The sequence below is a fragment of the Colias philodice genome, chromosome 8 (assembly GCF_061535455.1).
Source record: "Colias philodice isolate Cphi_HAF_F1 chromosome 8, ilColPhil1 Martin Lab GWU primary, whole genome shotgun sequence".
In the NCBI taxonomy this organism is placed as follows: domain Eukaryota; kingdom Metazoa; phylum Arthropoda; class Insecta; order Lepidoptera; family Pieridae; genus Colias; species Colias philodice.
In genome coordinates this window covers 5,961,083-5,981,390 of record NC_143093.1, presented here as the reverse complement: position 1 = coordinate 5,981,390, position 20,308 = coordinate 5,961,083, and the positions used below count along the sequence as shown (strand labels likewise).

The 20,308-nt window shown below is 33.7% G+C and overlaps 2 protein-coding genes across 3 annotated transcripts in view; both read left to right on the top strand.

The window, feature by feature from the left end:
* Nucleotides 1-8,173, top strand: part of T48 (FU domain-containing protein T48) — a 33,146-nt gene extending 24,973 nt beyond the window's left edge. Inside the window, exons 3-7 of one of the 2 annotated variants that reach the window (XM_089698308.1) lie at nucleotides 2,436-2,611; nucleotides 4,359-4,529; nucleotides 5,505-5,602; nucleotides 5,916-6,017; nucleotides 7,093-8,173. In XM_089698308.1, coding sequence (XP_089554434.1) covers nucleotides 2,436-2,611; nucleotides 4,359-4,529; nucleotides 5,505-5,602; nucleotides 5,916-6,017; nucleotides 7,093-7,456 — 911 coding nt within the window. In that variant the 3' untranslated portion in view covers nucleotides 7,457-8,173. The remainder of the gene's footprint in view (nucleotides 1-2,435; nucleotides 2,612-4,358; nucleotides 4,530-5,504; nucleotides 5,603-5,915; nucleotides 6,018-7,092) is intronic. The other variant, XM_089698307.1, reaches the window with a different exon arrangement.
* Nucleotides 8,174-8,851: 678 nt separating this feature from the next.
* On the top strand, nucleotides 8,852-20,308 carry phtf (putative homeodomain transcription factor). The gene is made up of 15 exons (XM_089698266.1): nucleotides 8,852-9,031; nucleotides 9,332-9,422; nucleotides 11,052-11,197; nucleotides 12,017-12,225; nucleotides 13,192-13,331; nucleotides 13,595-13,735; nucleotides 13,977-14,616; nucleotides 14,956-15,070; nucleotides 15,158-15,274; nucleotides 15,588-15,766; nucleotides 16,051-16,187; nucleotides 16,856-17,084; nucleotides 17,378-17,473; nucleotides 19,470-19,712; nucleotides 20,102-20,308. Exons 2-15 carry the CDS (start codon nucleotides 9,403-9,405, stop codon nucleotides 20,249-20,251), a joined length of 2,562 nt encoding a protein of 853 aa, XP_089554392.1. The 5' UTR covers nucleotides 8,852-9,031; nucleotides 9,332-9,402; the 3' UTR covers nucleotides 20,252-20,308.

Sequence of the window (20,308 nt, the reverse complement as noted above, 5' to 3'; positions counted from 1 at the left end):
GACTATACTAAATAACACCACGGCCATTCTTATGGTCTATGAGCAGTGTGATGCTGACGATCAGATTACACGTTGCCTTCCTGTTACATCAATAAAAACGTGAAAGAATGACAAACAAAGAGATATAACTCTAAACAATGAAAAAGCGACGATGATACCCGGAAAATTACTAAAGCGAACATGCTTCTACTCGCATTGGGTAAAATAACTAAAACTAGATTAAATAAGGGAGAATTACGACATACTTAATCCTGACTAAACATTTAAACAACAAAACATTAATACATATTATTGAACTGTCGGTACGAAGAGAAAATAATGAACTGACATAATATAATATTGCGTTTAGCATTGCTGTTTGTATTTTGACTGAAACAATCTGAAACCATCCCGAAGAATTAAATATGTATTTTTTGTCTAAAAATCGAATTTGAAAAGTTGGGACCTCCTTCCTATGCGGTATAACAAACAAATGCGACTAATAAATATAAACTACTCCCAATTTTAAGGCAGCCTAAAGTAAAATTCTCTATTTATAATAATTAATCATATTTCTATTCTAAACTGGCAATTGCAACATAACGTTCATAAATATAAATTTATAAAGAATAAAAAATATAACGTTTATAATAAATTATTCAACATAGAAACCATAATAAACTAGTGACCTAATATAATATGATGCAAGGATTACACCGTGATGATATTATATCCATTTTATAAATGCTCTTTATGCTTTGAGTAATTAATTTCCACAACAGTACAAAGCTGGTATTAATTAATATCGTACATATAATCAACTGTATGAAATTACGTGAATAATTTATGGAGGTGCACATTTTATTTACTTATTTGTACAAATGTTTATCATGGTCACATTATTACGTATTATTTTGGACGTGTTTACCACTGAATCCAAAATGTTAAACAGTATATTTTAATTTAAAATAAGTATGTTAAATGTAACGACCTAATAACTATCTCTTCAACAATAATACACGTCAAATACTGCATCTAATAGTAAAATATTGACCACTAAAAGGTCCAACACACCCACATAAACAATGCAAAGTCGTAATTCAAAGTCAAATCACAAAATAACAGAGACTATTTGATTGAAGTACCGTTAATTGGACACTCACTAATCGCACAGCGCTCGCTTTCCCTTTGGAAAGTATTGAAATAGAGTTGCTTGCATAATAATAATTCAATACATTATCGCACCAGAAGCTTGCGATAACGGCTTGACCATAAACGGGCTTCTAGATTCAAAAACAGTTTTTGTTTGTGTTTTGAAACGCAAATCTATAGACGTTTATAAGATTAAGATTAGTGGCGATATACACGCAACTCTTTTTAATGTACATAATCATGTAGGTGTTAAACACAATGAAATGTATGTTGGAACTCATCGCGACTCCAACTTCCAAATCAATACGAACTGGAATTAGGAACTTTGTACATTTTTAGCTTCTCGGCTTTAATTCAAATTCATATTATAATCTTATCTGGGGATATACATAAACATCTCCTGGTAAAATTGTGAAAATAAATGGGAACATAATCCATATCATTCGATTTACCTGCAATCTGTTTATATCACCCGAGTATTACGCAAAGATCACAAAAAATTACAGGTACTATAAACGATGGAAAGGTATTTTATAAAGTATGGAATCATACATACATATTTACTTTGTCAAACTAAATGTTGAATATACTCTTATGAAAATTAAATATGTTCAAAATAATTAATTTGAATTGGGTAGGTTGTTAAGGGCGTGGGTGCGGTGAAATTTAACATTTAACAAAATCTTGGCTTATCTTGAGAATCGTGCTTAAAGCGCTGAATACGTTATTAATAACTACCTATAAATTTTATATTGAAAGGCACCTTGATTCACTGATCGTTTAGATTGTAAGGCTCGCCACATTTCGGCCCCTTTGTTTGAGCCTTGAAACTAAACAAAAGGATTAATGAATTCGTCACTTTATAAAACATATAATAATGCAAATACATAATATAATGTGATATAAATTAAATCATAAATGACGTAATAATTATAAACGAATAATATAATACATATTTGACTTTATTGTTATGACAATATGTACTCTACAATTTTCAAGAATTTTCGAGAACGCCTTTAAGAGGCAACTTTAAGAATGTTCTAAGATGGAATTCACTATTCTGTATTCATATATTATTCAATTTTACATTGTGCATCTCATGCTGTATGCAAATCTTATATGGAAGGGTATGTTATTACTCCGGTAAAACTACTGAAATAACATACCAAAATATAACGCAAACTGACGACAGAAGATGACTTTCTTCTCGTAAATATTTAAAACAAGGTAACCTACTTACTTTGTTCTATTATTATATCGTTTCATATAATATAAGATAAATATAATTATCATTTTAATTACAGGATGCGGATCAGAATGCGTGCGATGTTCAGCGGACGGTTGCATCAAATGCGCTCGTCTGCTCGTCTGGCCATCGGGCAGTTGCACCCACGAGTGTCCCTCTGGCACCAGGGAGTCCTGGGCACATGACGACCAGCTCCTGGGTAGAGTGTGCTACCCTGGACACCCTTATAATGAGGTCAGTGTATTTAAAACTTAAGTCTAATTCACGTATCTACGTATAGGAATATAACCGGATTCATTAGATATTAATAAGACGTACTGATACATCTGTTTGATGAATTGACCTTTATTAACGGGCTAATATGTAATCAACTATTATCACCGACCTCATCTCAACCTACTAACGCCCTCAACACATAAATAGGAACTACATATAGTACATTATATGTATAACAAAAGCTCGAGAAAATTAATCATCAATTTCTTCCAAAAATTTGTATTAATTTTCAAACCACAGTAAAAAATATTTCAAATTATACAATTAAAACGTTACAATGCCCCAAACAAAGCTTAAAAATAATGGCCTAAAAACACTGCTAGTAACTCAATCCCCATACGTCGTACACATTTGGTAAATAATTAAACGAAGCTATAAAACATGTTGTTTATAAATACACGCCGTATATGGCATAACACCTATAAAACCAGATATTTACAGAGGGGAAATAGGTCACATCGCCTATGAGCAAACAACTCATCTCGTAAGCGACGCTTTGATTAAATGATCCATCATTTGTGCGATTAAAAACATTACTGACATTTTAATGTTCCTTTATTTGCACATCATATTATACGATGTTTTTGATGTAAAGCTGAAATTAATAAATAAAATGCATTTTTATTTCAATTAAGTTTCAGAGAGTTAAAAGGGTCACATTACACGAAAAAACTTCTACGCTCAATATTACAATATTTTATTTTCAATATTTGTACAATATTATTATCACACACTTTGTTAGATATTCAAATCCATGTTTAATACGCCTACTCACGTATATTTTTACCATAGAGTAATTCTCCAACGCTTGATCTAATAACATTCAATTACAATATCAAGATATAAATAACACATGTAAGTGCTCTATAGCACATGTTTTTAACGTTTAAAGGCAGATAAGTTCATCTTAATGAAGAGTATTAAGTCGTAAAGCTTATCTCATTGCACTAAGATGAAAGAGGCGTAAGTACATGGCTAAAAGTACTCCTTGTACTATTTATCAAGTGACGACGAAACAAAACTAACCCTCTGGGAGAATTGTATGACTTCGTGTGATATTTTTAGATCAAACAAACTTCAACAACGACTGTGTTAACAACAAACATTATCTTCCGTTAACATCTAAGACGGATAGAATGTTAAAAGCATGGAAGGTTAAAAGCTTTTTGCGAAATCCACACATATACCTAGCGTGCAACTTTCACCCTTATATATTGAACGATCCTTTATACATATTTTAAAACTGTGAAATAGCTGGTTGGAGTAAACCAAATTGTCGGAATGTATTTTTTGTAAAACCTTAAAATCTGATCTTTATGTAGTTTTTGTAATGATGTTTGTGAGTTTGAATATTATAGCAAAACTCCATTAATTGCTCTGCTAGAAACTTATCTCCCGGAAAATTGTAGATAGGAAATCAGTTTGAGAGTCTAGGTACAGATTATTTTAGTTTCGATAATACATAAAAAAATATTTAAAATACCTTATTATAACACATTTAAACTTTATAAAAATAAAGAATAAATACGTTCGTGCGATTAAATTAAAATACTTAAAAAAACATACTATTAATTATACAAGAGGAAATGAAAAGTACGGGTAACAACATAACAATTATTATAGAAAATAAATCACTTTCATGCATGCTAAAAACACCAGAAATACACGTGTCTAATAATTTAATAAATATTGACGTTTTCCGCAGATTATGATTGGCGGTGCGTGCGGCGTGGTGGCGTGCATAATTTTACTGGCCGTTGGCGCAGTTTACGCGCGCTGTAGGAAGCACCAAGCGCACGCACACCCGCTGCCGCAGCCGCATCATGATGACGACGCGCAACTCAGGGAGTTTCACAAACAGCTTGACTGTTTACGAGTAAGTATGGTAATTTAGGAGCATGTCAATACTTAAGTTGGAGGGAAAGCTTACGATTAAATCTAATGCATCAGCGGATTGTTTGACTTCTAGCTGCAAGAGTTTAGAAATCTGCAATAGATATTATGTATTCAAGTTTTTGCATTTATAACCCAAGCGGTTAAATTTCTTTAATATTTTATTTCGACAGTCTTATTCTGTGATAGCCCAAAAAAAATCTAATAGTAAAAACATCACCGCTCTGCTCTACAAAGCCAAACTAGCTCACACTTATGAAGAAAGGTGTAAAAGAAATTTCATAGTTTGCGTTGCGTGTAATAACGGCTCATTATAAACAGCGAACGCGTGAAATAAGCCATTATAGCAATATAGTTAGCAGCAGAGCCAACACAAACAATACGCTGCGACAACGTAACGCTTTCGATGTTCAACGCCCCGTTAGATCGTGAATGGGCCATGTCGTGGCGTATAATAAGACCAGACATCGCGTCTCATACAGTTATGATATCATATCGCTTTCAATAAAAGGAAAACACTCTCTCTGCAGACCGGTTGCGATTCGCAAATGAGCCTTCAATCGTGCGTGCACATTATTTTGCGTTAATGGCCTCATGATTGATAAGATGCGCTTTTGTTTTTGTGTTCTTGCTTTGCGAATTATTTTTCTTAAATTGAATCTACCGTGAGAGATCATTATATAAATCATGATGATTACAATAACCATGATTCCGAATTATTTAATAAACAATAATATTAGGTTGCAATTTTGCGTGTACAATATACATATTACGATAGATTCTTAATAATTAAATGTATTTTATACTTATTCAATATAATTTAGTGTTAGGTATTGTTTCAATTAAAATTACTTATATTACGTATAGAGAGTTACGTATAAATTACTTACGATATGAAATATATTAGCATTATAAATGTAGTTATTTATGAATTTAAACATTTGTTGTATTTCCACAGCCTCATGCGTATACTTTACTAGCTATTCTGAATCATACAAGGCACCAAGTAAGGGAGCTCTATCAATTGGGCAACAACGACGCTGCAATGGCCTACAGGTAAATAATAAGTTGTCTACTATAAAATTGTAATGCCTAGGAACTTATTGCCCAAAAACAGGGGGTTATCATGTTTGAAAGCAATATTATTTCCAGTGTGGGAAATTCTGTATTTTTTCCATACTGAAACTACTGCTTTAGGTCATCATCAAATACTCCTTAAATTAACCATTATTGGAACTCTACATTCTCAATCAATTTTTGAGCCGATTTTCATTGTTCAGTTTAAGCACCTTTTAGCTAAGCTAAACTTTTATAAAAAACGATATTCCATACAGCTTGGCAAGCTAACCTTTCAATGTTTCGTTTACAGTTGTGTGCTGAGCGACCTGGCGAAACTGCTCATCCTTTTGAACAAACAGCAAGTTCCTGTTGTACCGGAAGAATGGCCAAGACTAGCCAGCTGGGCTGATCGGTAAATTGATTTAATGTTATCTGTGATATGAGTATTAGGTATCACAGATAATATAATACTTATACCTATTACGTATTTGTATCTATAATTCTGTGTGATTACTTTATAAATTTCTAAATAAATCTTTGTTTAAAAGATTCTCATGCATATTATGAAGAAAAATAAAAATTAAAAAGAAAGCCGGATTATCTCATTGTGGCAGCTATTTTTAGTCAAATACCTGTGCAAATACTTACTACAAGTCTACAAATGCCACATATTTATCTAAAAAAAAATTCTTTAAAGTACTTTTCAGTACTCTCTTTTATGTAAGTACGCACAAATACTAAAAACGTACTTCAGTATGAAAATATATTCTACTCGCCATCCTCAGATGTAGATAATATATTTTGTAAGAGCACTCAAATATAACGCTAAGAGCTTTTAACATTTGGTTCAAACGTAATTCACGCCTATTTTTAAATTTATTTTAGAATATATTTTCATCAAATAAATTAAAAGCCTGAGTATATGAAGTAAACTTTCAAAAGTTATAATGCAAATAATTTCTAAACGCTGACTCTACATTATTCATTTGTAATCAATTATAGGCATTATTTATTTGTTATATTAATTGTTTTACCATCACCTTTATGTTTGAACATATACACGATATATTTTAACATAATAATCGTGAAAATATTCAGTTAAGAAAACACGACTCACGAGTAACATTTAAATTTTAAATCGTAACACTCTGGATCGTCTTGAGTGTCTCTTTAGAATTAAATCTTATTACATTAATATCACCTCTTAATATTCTTTTCGTTCGTGATATAAATGTGGATATGTAATCAGCATATTATAATATACCTAATCAAATTATTTCAATATTCCAATCAGGTATATAGTTTACTACAGTTACTTTTTCGTTTCTATTAATAATTACCTTATAGTTTTTGGTATTTATACAATACAACACGTAATAGTAGTAATACACACAAAAATACAACGTCTTATACTAAATTCATTGTGATTTAGAATAAACAAAGATGTGTCACATATCTGTGTATTAATTATTCGTTATTATTTCCAGGATATTGAAACGCTACAGCCGTCTCGGTATCTCACAGCAGCCGCATCAACAAGCCCAACTCGTGAACTTCCTTCCTTCCCCACCGAGCCGATCCGACTCCGACACGACACAAACGTTTTCCACTTTCAAACCACCTTCATATTCACCTACTTCATACGATAGTCATATTTTAGATAAGGATCTAGATAACCAATGGGGAGACGCCGGAAGACCGCCCAGTTACTCGCAAATAGAAAGCGAGTCCATTGTTCTGTCTGATCCTTGGGAGAGGAGACCCATTGTCAGACGGGAAAGCGTCTGGCTAGAAGACGAATTGTTTGAGATGACCAGACGACCCCAAGACGAACTTACCACAGAATTATAGTTTATAGCACCAATTTGGATTATTCTATTGTCAAAAAGTTCGTCATTTGTAACATTTCACAAAGCCAAACAAAAATTTCAATTTGTTGATATATTTTCCCTTATGTTAATTTGTAAATATAGGAGATTACATTAAATGTACTATCCATTTCAACCGCAATGCACATTCATATATCGCTATAGGTATATTAATGTTAACAGTTTACTTTCAGATGAATATTTTAAAACTTATAAGTACAAACTTTACTAAGTTAGATAATTATTTAGATTGTTATAATAAGCGTTTTCTTTAAGCCTAATCGTACCTAATAATGATGTATCTATAGTGTTTTTTATCGTTTAAATAGGCACATATTATTTTGTATTGATTATAATTATTAAAGTTAACTTCGGACTATCAACTATACAACATCAAAGCCACGTATAAATGTAATGTAGAGAAAGAATAGAGATCGCTGTAGCAATGTATACTACTTACGTAGTTTATTTTAGTAATATTTCAGTATTTATCATATTGATAAACATAATTCCATTTTACTCTATGGCATAACCAAATTATGTACCTAAAGTATTTTAATAAGACTAGTCTACTTTTTAACAATGTAATAATTTGATAAATAGGTATCTGGATAAGTATTTTAATTCAAAATCTTATTTGGTATTATGATTGAATAAATTATTTTGTCAATTTATTTGACCCCTTGTTACATAATAAATTTATTCTTTTAAAAAGAAGTAATTTATTGAGCTTTTACGTAGATACCCTATAAACTCCATATATTTTTTTTATTTTATGATACCATTATAAATATTTGCCACTAACTTTATCCATCATTTTAACTTTTCATTGTACAATTTTTACAAAGCAATTAGTCCTTTCTTTTGGTAAGCCATGGTTACCTACTTAGAAAGAGATAAGTTGGAAACAAGAACGCCCTCACTCGGACCGTTTTAAAAGGCTCTTTTTATTATTATATTAACCTATCCTATCCTACTAATATTATAAATGCGAACATTAGATGAATGTATGTTTGTAATACTCTTTCACGCAAATACTACTGAACCGAATAAGTACAATGAAATTCAGCACACATATAGAAGGTAAATAATTGGATTAACACACAGGATAGGTTTTATCCTGGAAATCCTACGGGAACCATTGACGGGAACGAGAACTATGCGTTTTTTTTTTTTTTTTGTGAAAACGCGGGTGAAAACGCGGCCGCGGGCGGAATTTTGTTGAATAAAAATCAAGTTTACCTATTACTAATGGTAACTGCTCCTTTGCTTGCTCTGACATAAAAAAAAAAAAAAAAAAAAAAACTCAGATAAAGGACTGTCATTGAAATTGGACATAAGCCTTTGACAGCTGTCAATAATTCAGTTTTTCTGTTGTCAGTTTGATGGAAAGAGGTGTTGTTTTATTATTGTCTGCCTTTTACATGAAAAATCGCTATTTTAAAGTGAATTTACGAAGAAATAATAAGTTGTCCTAATCGTTAATAAAAAAAATTGCACGTTGGCTTAGAATAACACTCGTCAAAATGTAATTATAAAGATAAAATAATGAAATAAGGTATGTATATAGTTCAGGCAAATAACTGTAATACATGGTGCGATAATTACTTTTTTTTTAAGTAAAGGCTATCTGAATGTGTTAATAAGTACATCATACTGATATTGCATGATAAGTAAATGTGGAAAATATATTTTCAAAACATAGTGCTTGTTGATAAAATGTTGTAATACACGGTCTTTGTTCGCCCCAAATATTCGACAGATTTAATAATATTTATGTATTAGTATGTTCTGTATCTTATAATACAGTTGAAAATTCATATAATCATATTGTTAATGTAATTTTTCTACATTTCAGATAAAATACGTATAGGACAAAAGATAGAAGAATATACGTAATTTTCAGTCCAGTCAAGACACTGAAACATCATGAAACAGCTTGCTGCCTGGTATGTCATGTTTTTATATTAAATGTTTTATTATATAAATCATAAAATGTTAATTTCTAAATCTGCCCACCAGAGACTAAAGAGCAGTAACAGCCCTTTTGTGATTTTTCGTTTTATTAGTGATTCTGAAAGCGGGTTTCTTAAGCTTTCTATTGAATTAACTTACTTATTTCTAAGACTATAAGAATGGTTTTTATTTAACAGTTTTCACTTACTGCAAACGAAAAAAATTAACAATTTGGCGTGATTTCCCAACTAAAATACAGTATAAATTATACTGCAGATTAAATTTTAAGGTTTCATAACTAAAATGCAGTAAGCAATATAATTTTACAGTTCTTTAGATAGTTTTATATTTCTGGAAAAAAATTAAAAAAAAAATTAATACGCAGTAAAATTTACCGCCATACAAGCTATTTTTACTGCAAATTAAGAAAATACAATTTATTGTCACGAACTCCCAACTAAAATGCAGTAAAATCAAAGCTTGTCGCATTTTAGTTGTGAATACTTAACATTCTTTTATCATTATAAACTGACTAACACGCAGTAAAATACAGCATTACTGCAGATTAGTTTGGATAGCATAATGACACAGATATGATTATTCCTAGCTAAAGTGCAGTTAATGTTTTAAATACTGCAACTGTGAACTAGCTATTTTTCTTACTGCACTAGTAAATTGAACACTTTTTTCTTAAAAAACTAACTAAAATGCAGTATTTTTTTGACCTTACTGCATGTTAGTTGGGTTTCTTGACAAAATAACTGATCCAAACGCAGTAATAGGGCTTTTTGCTGCATTTTACTAAGTTTAAAATGGTATTTTTTACAAAAAAGGCTATGCAGTAATAGGCACCAAAAAGAATAAATGGCCATAATAAATTCAGTTATTAAGATATATTTTTTTTTATTGCTTTAACGTGTGAACCTATGCCTTTACAACCTTTCTGCATTCAAATTTTTTTGCTTATCATTCTGTTGATTTTTTAAAATCAATTCTTAACTTTAAATGCGTTTTACTCGAAATCGTGATTTTGCTGTTACTGCACTTTAGTGTATGGTGGGCAGAAATGCCCTGTATATGTTCATGATTCCAAATTAGATAAGAGTAATTATTAAATGTAAAGCTTTCCATAATCGTAAATTAATTGTGAATAAAAAAACTTAATAATGATTAAATATATTTGCTACTTAGTTCTTATAAAAACTGCATAGCTCTTCATGGCTAAATAAGTGTTCCTTAGTAGCTGTAACTTTATATTATTGAAATAATTCAGGTACATATATATCAATAATACAAACAGATTATTCTGTTATTTAATTTTAAATGTTCGAAAAGTCATCAAGTTTTACATTTAATATCAGTTCATCAAATAAATCTTTTATATAGCAACAACATTCTGCGACTTAAGCTTCTGAAAAGTCTCTTGTAATTCCGGATTCTTTATACACTGTAAATCCTATTATCTATGTTCAATAGCAAATAAGAATAAAGAACCCATAGCTTTTGTTTTCATACTAATTTAAATCAATAACTTGAAATGAGCTAGAAAGTAAGAGGAAACCTTGTCAAACCAGTATTGTCTAGGTCAGTCAATTAACATAGATACAACTATTTGGCCATAGGTATCAGAAAAAGATAAGTTCGTATGATAAAGAAGAATGGGAGACCATGGTGGAACAGCTGTTGATGAGGGGCACTTACCGACGACGCATTATAGACTCGTCTTCACATGCCCGGTCTTACCTTATTGATGTAGATTTAGTTAGAGGTAAGTTAAAGAGATTGGTTTTATGATTTATCATAACATATGACACATTGTATATTAGAGTTGACTGTAGAAATTGACGGTCACACCAACCCTGTTTAAAATGTATAGTCCTGTAAAATTATGGCAATCAATAAAGAAAAAACTAGCTGCAGCTTGCGTCAAGTGGTACATGGTCAAAAGTTTATTTTGAAATAATTATAGCGTATATGCAAGGTTATTAGTTACATTTCGTACATGTCCATTCAACAGTTTTCATGTTCCACATATCCACTCATCCATCTGCACGAAGTTTCATTATTATAACATAATTATAACTTTATATCAAGATCAGTAAGCAATTTTACCTTTCAATGTTGAATATCATGTCAAATAATCAAACATTACTAATGGTTATATACTACAAGAGTAATCAAATATTGATTCTACTTACTATGAACAATTATTGATTTAACTATAACTTTATAAGCTGACCCATTTATCAGTTTGAATCAGTAGTTTCTAAGGTAGTGTGTTTAAGCAAACATACCGACTCTACAGCTTTATAATATTAGGATGGTTAAAAATTATACTATGATACATATCATAGTATAATGCATTGTCAATCTATTCAATTTCACACAAATGGTCAGGTTTAGGTGACATTTTAATATAGTGGCATGGTATTATATAGTATTCCTCGGAAATGGCTTGACCTATTTTTATGAAAATTTATATATATTTGGGAAGTCGGAAAATGAGGATAATACCCCTAAGGGATAAGTGTATCCAGGCAGACCCACATATTTTGGTTCAGGCAGTAATCATATAAATTTTTCCCAGGTTCCTCGTTCCCAAAAGCGAAGCCTACGCTCGGCATGCGCCGCGTAGTATGGTTCGCACTTGTCCGCCTCGTGTTCTTGCCAGCGCTATACCAGTGGTGGGCGCAACAAACCTCGCCGGCGTGCGCCAAATTCCTATTGTCCTTGTGGTTCCTTCAAGTACTCAATATAACGTTGAACTTTTTCACACCGGCGAATATTGAGCTAGATGTAAGTATATAAGCTCATTTTAAATGTTCATTCTGACAGAGCTTCACCGACCGTCAGTGCGTACCATCGGCCCTGACGATACGCATTGACCGACCGTCAGTTTGTATCATTCAGTGCTCTGCGTACCAGTAAACTGACCAGACCTGTTCATTCAGTCGGGACTCACTAAGAGATCTCTTTAAGAATACTGGTATCCTTACTGTACCATCACAGTATATATTTAATAATATTTTGCATGTACACAAAAATGCCGACGTACACACAAGAGTAGGAGATAGACACTGTTATGGCACAAGGAACAGAAATAGAATTGAAATGCCATTTTTCCGATTAGCTAAAGTTAAAAATTCATTTATGGGTCAAGGTATACGCTTTTACAATAGAATTCCTCATAATATTAAAGAGTTTGGTAGTGCTAAATTTAAAACTTATGTAAAAAATATATTAGTTCAGAGAGCCTATTATAGCATTAAGGAATATATGGAAGATGAAAATCCATGGAGGGTTGTCGCGTAAGAACCACAGGACAGTTCTTTGGCATATTATGATATATTATGTAGTTAGATTTAAGTTACAGATTATGTAATATTGACAATATGATTTTAAAAGAGCAACTATGGAGTTTCTTGCCGGTTCTTCTCCATAGATACTGCTTTCCGAATCGGTGGTAAATGTTAAAAATACTTATGTAATGACGATTCGAAAGTGCTACTAAAAGTAGTCTAATTGAATAAATAAATGTTTGAGTTTGAGTTTGAGTCTGGTCAGTTTACGGTCTAGCACTGTACGGTTTATGAATTTCCATACATATGACAAGCGCGACTGACGTACGCACTGACGGTCGGTGAAGCTCTGTAATCGGCCTTAAAAGATAGTTACTCTTCCAAAACTCAATTTGCCCATAAAGTTCAATTTTCAATTTTCCAACCAAAACTGTTTTATCTTATGAGTTTTCTACTTTCCTAGGCCAACTGTTGGATAGTCCCTATGGTCCTGATGATTGTTCTAAGCGTAGTGCACTCACAAATTGTTTGCACCACTGAAATGGAGCTAGCCAGAGTTCGACCAAGATCTACTTACAGGAGGAAACTACCGAGATATTTTAGGTATATTTTAACTTTTGTATCTCCATAATATAGGAAATCTAAAACAATGTATTAACTGTATCATGTTATGATTGAGTTAAACTCTTATTTATTCAAATAATATCAAACGACATTACAAGAAATTATTTTTAATAATATAAAAAATTCTGCCCTGGCACAATTTTTTAGATTCACCACTGTATTAATCAAAATCAAATTTATCCGAGTTAAACCTAATGTAATTATAAAATATTAAATGGTAATATGAATAGATAATATTATAGACGGACGCGTTCGTGTGACGGTGGTAGCGGCGTTGCTTCGGCTGAGAGTGGAGCGACTTCTAGTCAAAGTAAAACTCGTGTGACAAAACCGCCCAAGTATCGTAGACGCGTCTCAAGGCCAGATATAGCTGATGGTTTGAGGTAATAACTAAAAACTTCTAATACATTTTAAATATAAATTTTTAATGATAAATGTCCTTGTCGAATGTCTATTCCCATCCATTCAGGTTATATGGAAAATATTATTACGTTTGTTTTGTAATCAGTGATAAAATGTTCTAAATAGAAGATTGAAACACTTTTAAAAGATAAGTATTATTTTGATTTAATAGATTATGTTTTTCATTACATTAAACTCTCTATCAAGTTTTATGTATTTCAGGAAACGACGAAAGGAACCAACAAAAGATAGTCCTCAAAGTGATAGTCGCGATTTAACCAAAGAAAAATTACTCAAAAAGAAAGCAAAAGATTCGGACGACGAAGACTATATGGCTTGGAAAAAACCTGAAATTCCTCCCACTGAAACTTTAAACCCACCTCTTGATATCGCTGAAGCTAGCACATCTTATAAGCCGAATGTTTTAACCAAGAAATATTTGGAAATCTTCAATGTACGACAAAATCAGCAAGAAGATCCTCCTAGGCCAATATTCGCGGATGGGGACGATGGTTTTGAAAGTCTTAATGGATACAATTCGAGTGAAGGAGATAATCGCAATAAAGAGAAAGCTCCAGAAGCTAACGTTGCGGATAAAGAAGCAAATGTAGAAAATCAGCAAATACCCCAGGTCTCTTCAACATCAAAAGAAACACGTAAAGTCATTGATAGTAACAGCGATGGAGATAAGATCGAAAAAGACGAAATTGATGAAAAATCAAATGATCCTGATTCCGATAATGCAGTAACGACAAGCAGTCCCAACACTGGCAAAAGAGCCGGTGTGCGTTTCAGGAACTCCTGGTCCACGGAGAAGCTAAAAAAATTTGCAAATGACGATGCCCGTCTTGATAAACAAAAGGTAATTTAATGTAACAAATGTAGTGAATATAAATTTATTTTCAATATTCTCGGCTAATTATTTCTTTCCTCGAATGAGCTTGCTAACAAATGATTTTTTACAATAATAGGTGGTTATACCTGCTGGCAATAATCAACATGGTTTTCCAGGTAGAATATCACAAAATCCATTGTGGCATGTCTTGATTAATTGTTTCCTATACGAATTCCCTAAAACATGATTAAAACGTTAAAACTGCTTTTTCAGGAACCTGCGGGTATTTAAAATAAAATATGGGATTACGTATCCGAAATTATATTTGTGTGTAAATGTCAAAATTAATATGGGCGATTTGTTTAGAAATTAGAAAATTACCAGACATCGTCGTCTGACGGGGAATGCTCAGCTTCCGCGCCATCCATCGCACTGCCTTCGCACCATACCATGTCTGACTGGGTTGGGCAAATCACTAACAGTAAGATATTTCACCTGCCTTTTCTAACCTCCTTCATGTTACTCGTATTTTCACTTTTCTAGAATAAGACAATGTGACGGTTTTTAGGTGAGGAAAGCAGCTATGAATCGCAGTCTGAAGCCGGCCATTCGGATGTCGGCTTTCATTATACTGCAGATAGCTCGTGGGATCCCTTTGCTATACTAGATCCTTCAAGTGATACAGGTAAACTTTAACCTAATATGAAAAGGAAAACATACTGTAAATATTCTGTAAAATAGTTTTCTATCAGAACATACGGAGTTGTCCAGAATTAAGGTTGTTTTAATTTTTTTTTTTCTATATTGTTATTAGAAACAACTTCTATCTCTCTCTCTCTCGGAACGCGCACACCGCGATGATTTATTTTTTACAGACTGTCCTCTAATATATATTATTATGCTGTGTATCCTGTGATAAGATCGGCAGTACTTGTCTTAAATAGCTTTCTATATGGAATATAATACTTGTCCATTTTTAATAAAAACAAAACTTCCAGTAAAATGCACAATGTGGGAGCGCGGATCAACATTACGCGCAGAACTATCGGCAGTGGATATCAGTTGGTACGTGGTAGCGCGAGCTGAGAGAGCAATGGCGGCTGACGGGTGTCTATGGTCCGGGTTGGTTATGGCCGCTCTGGTCGCGTTGATTGGACCGGTTTTGAGGCTTATTCAGGTAATATTTGCTGGTTTATTATCGTAAATGACCCGGAATTTATATTTAATTGTTTCTTGTTTTCTTTAACTTTTTTTAAACTATATGCCCCGGCACATGTTGTTCTGCCCGTACTGTATTTTAGTGTTTTTCCTCCATTCTTTCTTTCTTTCCGAATTGGTCGAGCCATTCTCGAGTTTTACTCTCAGCAATGCATTCCGTGGAATAAATCGCCATTATTATATTGAGATGAAGGTGAAGATGCAGTTATAGGTTTGTGCTTCCACTTATTTTATTTTTTTAAGGTTTCGATAGAGCAGGAAGGAAGTACCGAGGAAGAATTGCAGTCGATATCCCTTATGAGTATACCAGCAGTTGTCGGTAATTACACTCAAGGATCTCCGTTATGTGTATTTAATGGCGCTTTCGGGGATAATCCTTGGTAAGTACATATACATATAATGCTAGGCGTCCATTAGAGGCGGATCGGGCCGGGCCGCATCGCAACGGGCCGTCTCTAATGGACGCGCTGTTTGCTCCTGCGTCCACCTGTACGGGGCGCGGCGGATCGCCTAGGCGGATTTTATCTAACAGACGCTCGCCGCTTACTTCCGCCTGCCTGCGTCCACTAGACGGGTCGGGGCGGGCCGGGCCGCAGCGCACCGCCGGCAGAAATCCGCCTGCGAAGCGATATCCGCCAATGCGTTGCGGCCCGCCCCGGCCCGATCCGTCGCTAATGGACGATGTTTCATACAAAACATAGGCCGGCGTATTTTTGCGTTGCGATGCGGCCCGGCCCGATCCGCCTAGTGGACGCCTAGCATAATGGAACTGTGTAATTTTTCTTTTTTTTTTTGTTATCTGATGAGAATATGATGCAATTCAAAACAACGTATTTTTTTCCCCTAATTTTTCATGGATAATCGCTATCAAGAGGTGATCCGATAGCAAATTCCTGTTTATTTCACGAATGAAAAGCCATAAACATTAAAGCACATGTAAAAATGTTTTCCTGAGCCCAAAAAGATAACTTTACTATAATTTCCGTTGAATACAATTTTTATAAGTACCTGACGCTGACGTAATCATCAAAAATCTAATTCAACACAGGGAGGTGTCAACAAACTTGTTATCCTGCATATTACGTTTCACCCTAAGCGGGCTAGTATTCTTCCTCCTCGCGGTATCGGAACGTGCATACAAACAACGATTTCTGTACGCAAAGTTGTTTTCGCATCTGACTTCCGCTCGACGAGCGAGGAAATCCGAACTGCCGCACTTTAGATTGAATACAGTGAGGAATATCAAAACTTGGCTCTCTACTAGGTCTTATTTGCGGGTAAGTTGCGTTAAGGGTCTATCCTAATTTTATTATTCGTAAAGTTGAAATAACTCAGGGGTTTAGAAACTTTATCACCGTTTTTCTTCAGTTATAACTTCTTTTCAATGCATTATCATTAACGCCCATAGTTTTGTTTTCCACCACTCTAAATAAATGTGAGATGAAGACAATGTTACATCTATAGAGACAATTAGTTATGTATAGAAAAAAAATATTTTCATGATATTTAATTAATTTAATTGTATTCATTATTATGTTTTTTATAATTACTCTAATAATTAAAATTTTAGCGCCGTGGACCTCAACGATCAGTAGACGTTATTGTATCAGCTGCCTTCATGATAACATTGACACTATTGGCCTGCGTTAGTGCTCAACTTCTAAAGGTAAGTGTCTTACAATATTTCAGCCAATCATACTATAAAATACATTGGACAATCTTCTTCTACTACACTCACCGGCACGGAATCTTGGCCACTGCAAATTTTAGGGTAAAATAGCACTATTTCTTTTCTACTACAAAATTCAATAAAAATTTAATCAAAACTAGTTACTTTAATGTTTTTACTAACTTTTAGTAATAATTGGAAGTTTATAAGAAGTACTACTGCGTAGATATGAATTAAACAAGAATTTACGCTTTTCCTGTGAAATTTAAATGATTTCTTAAAAAATGCACAAAAATTAGAAAGAACGTTTCCATAAAAAAAATTGAACCTTTTAAGATAGGGTGATTCCTTCTCTTTCCTTAAACACTATTTGCATCCAGTCTGGCATACTCTAGAAGACATTTTTGATGTCCACTTGAGCTATAGTATACCAAACGGCCCCAGCTGTATTTCTAAGCTTATCTAACATTGGTGCTGGGTTGGAATCGAACTTAATGTTTCTTTTAAGCATGTCCCAGATGTGTTCTATTGGATTAAGATCCGGGCTACGAGCTGGCCACTCCAATTTTTCAATAATAACCTCTTGAAGGTACTCTTATACGCATCGTACGACACGCGGACGTGCGTTATAGTGTATTAGTAGCAAATTTTCTTCACTGATAAACCTGTAATAGGGCTGAACATGTTCCTGGAGAATTTCCTCAATGTACCTGATCAAATTTAAGGCATTATCTACGATAACTAACTCCGTGCGAGCATCGGAACTTATACCTCCCCATACCATTATTGACCCTCCATGAAAAATCGCAGTTTGAGTGTGGTGATGGATGAAAAACTCTCTTCTCGTCTCGTCTATACTGACTCTTGGCTATCAGAAGCTCGTAAAGTGCCTTAGCAGTCATCTGTAAACACCTCACGAGCGCACTGGCTGTGGGTCCAGTTTTCATGTTCTCGTGCAAAACGAAGACGTGCTTCTCTGTGATGTCTGAGGAGTTCTGGACGGTGTGCTGGTCTGCAAACCTTCAAATTAACTTCCTTCATTAGTCTTCTCACCGATTGCTCACTCACATTTATTATCCTGGTGTTTTAGAGCCGGTGGTGTATCTCAAAAACTGTCAGAAAGCCATTTCTGAGTATCTCTTGAACAATAAACGGGTCTTCTCGAGCTGATGTGCACCTCACGCCTTCATTTCCTGGTCTGCACGTGTAGCTGCCAGTCTCCTGGTATCTTCTCCATGCATAGTGCATCGCTGAACGTGGTATGTACTGTACATTAGGTACTTTACATTGCAGCAGTCATTGGTCTAACATTGTGATGGCCTGAGCAGGTTGTTCAGATGTTAACGGCATTTTTTATTGTTTGTTATGATCATTGACTACAGTACAACAATAACAATATCTTAAAACGTCATAAACGATATCGAAAAAAGTTTTAAACGAACAATTCGTAACTTCGGCTTAACCGCACAAATCACAAATTTCGAGTAACTCTAAAAAAGTGGTAAAAGATTATTCTCAAACTTAATGATTTCTTACCATAAAATTAAACAAATAATATGTTAACATATCTGCATACAAAAAAATCGTGAAAAACACTTCAAACTTTTTTTATCGGCAAATTTGTAAGTGGCCAAGATTCCGTGCCGGTGAGTGTATATAAAAATAAGTCGTGTTATCCTTCCTGACGCTATAACTCCAGAACGCATGAACCGATTTCCACGGTTTTGCATTCGTTGGAAAGATCTCGGGCTCCGTGAGGTTTATAGCAAAAAAAGGTGTCTCTGGTGGCGAAACGGAGTTCGCCCGGTTTGCTAGTATTAACTAAAAGTACTTACCTTGCTATTTACATTTTTTTATAGAATCAAAAGAAAAATCTCTTGAGATAATATGATGCGATTGGATGCGCACATAACATTTGTTATAGCTTGAACTCTCTCACAAAATATAAATTTTATAAAATAACTGACTATAAAGTATTACAAATATCTTCCAGGATTCTATAACCCTAGAAAGGAGTTGGTTACTCGAAGCTATGGTATGGAGTGGCTGTCTCGGAGTCTATCTATTGCGTCTATTGACCCTTGGCAGTAATGTGAACAAGAAATACCGTGGATGTCTGTCCGCCATACTCACGGAACAGATAAACTTACACCTGGCCATGGAGCAGCGACCAGAGAGCAAGGAACAATTGACTGTGGCTAATAATGTACTGAAGTTGGCTGCGGATCTGCTGAAGGTTAGTGAAGTTATGTGCAATTAGGAAAATTGCGTATTGTATTTTGTATTTTTTTTTCTTCGAGTGATATCTTGTATTGGTCTTGTTGTATCTTGAATTATTGTATAAACAAAAGGCTATTCAGTATGTTAATTAATTAAAAAAATCTATGTTAATACATTTTTATAAAAAAATAAACGTGTGTGCCGAGCACACGTGTCAGAAGTGACACTACTTTGGCAAGATTCAAAGATACCAGATCAATCGTCGCCTTACTCTATGACGTGACGGTATTGCCATGACGCGACATTAAATTTTACTCCCAATGCGCCTTAACAACTTCACTTCGTTTCACTTCAAAATATTCTTCTTAAAATATATTTTAATAATTTTTATTTGTATTTTTTTAGGAACTAGATGCACCATTCAAGATATCAGGAATCTGCGCGAATCACTACTTGTACACTATCACTAAAGTGGTGATTCTATCTGCTCTGTCTGGCGTCCTCTCCGAAATGTTGGGTTTCAAGCTAAAACTTCACAAAATTAAAATAAAATAATAACCTGTAGTCAATAAATACAAATTTTAATTAGTAGTGCCACATTAGTATAAGAAT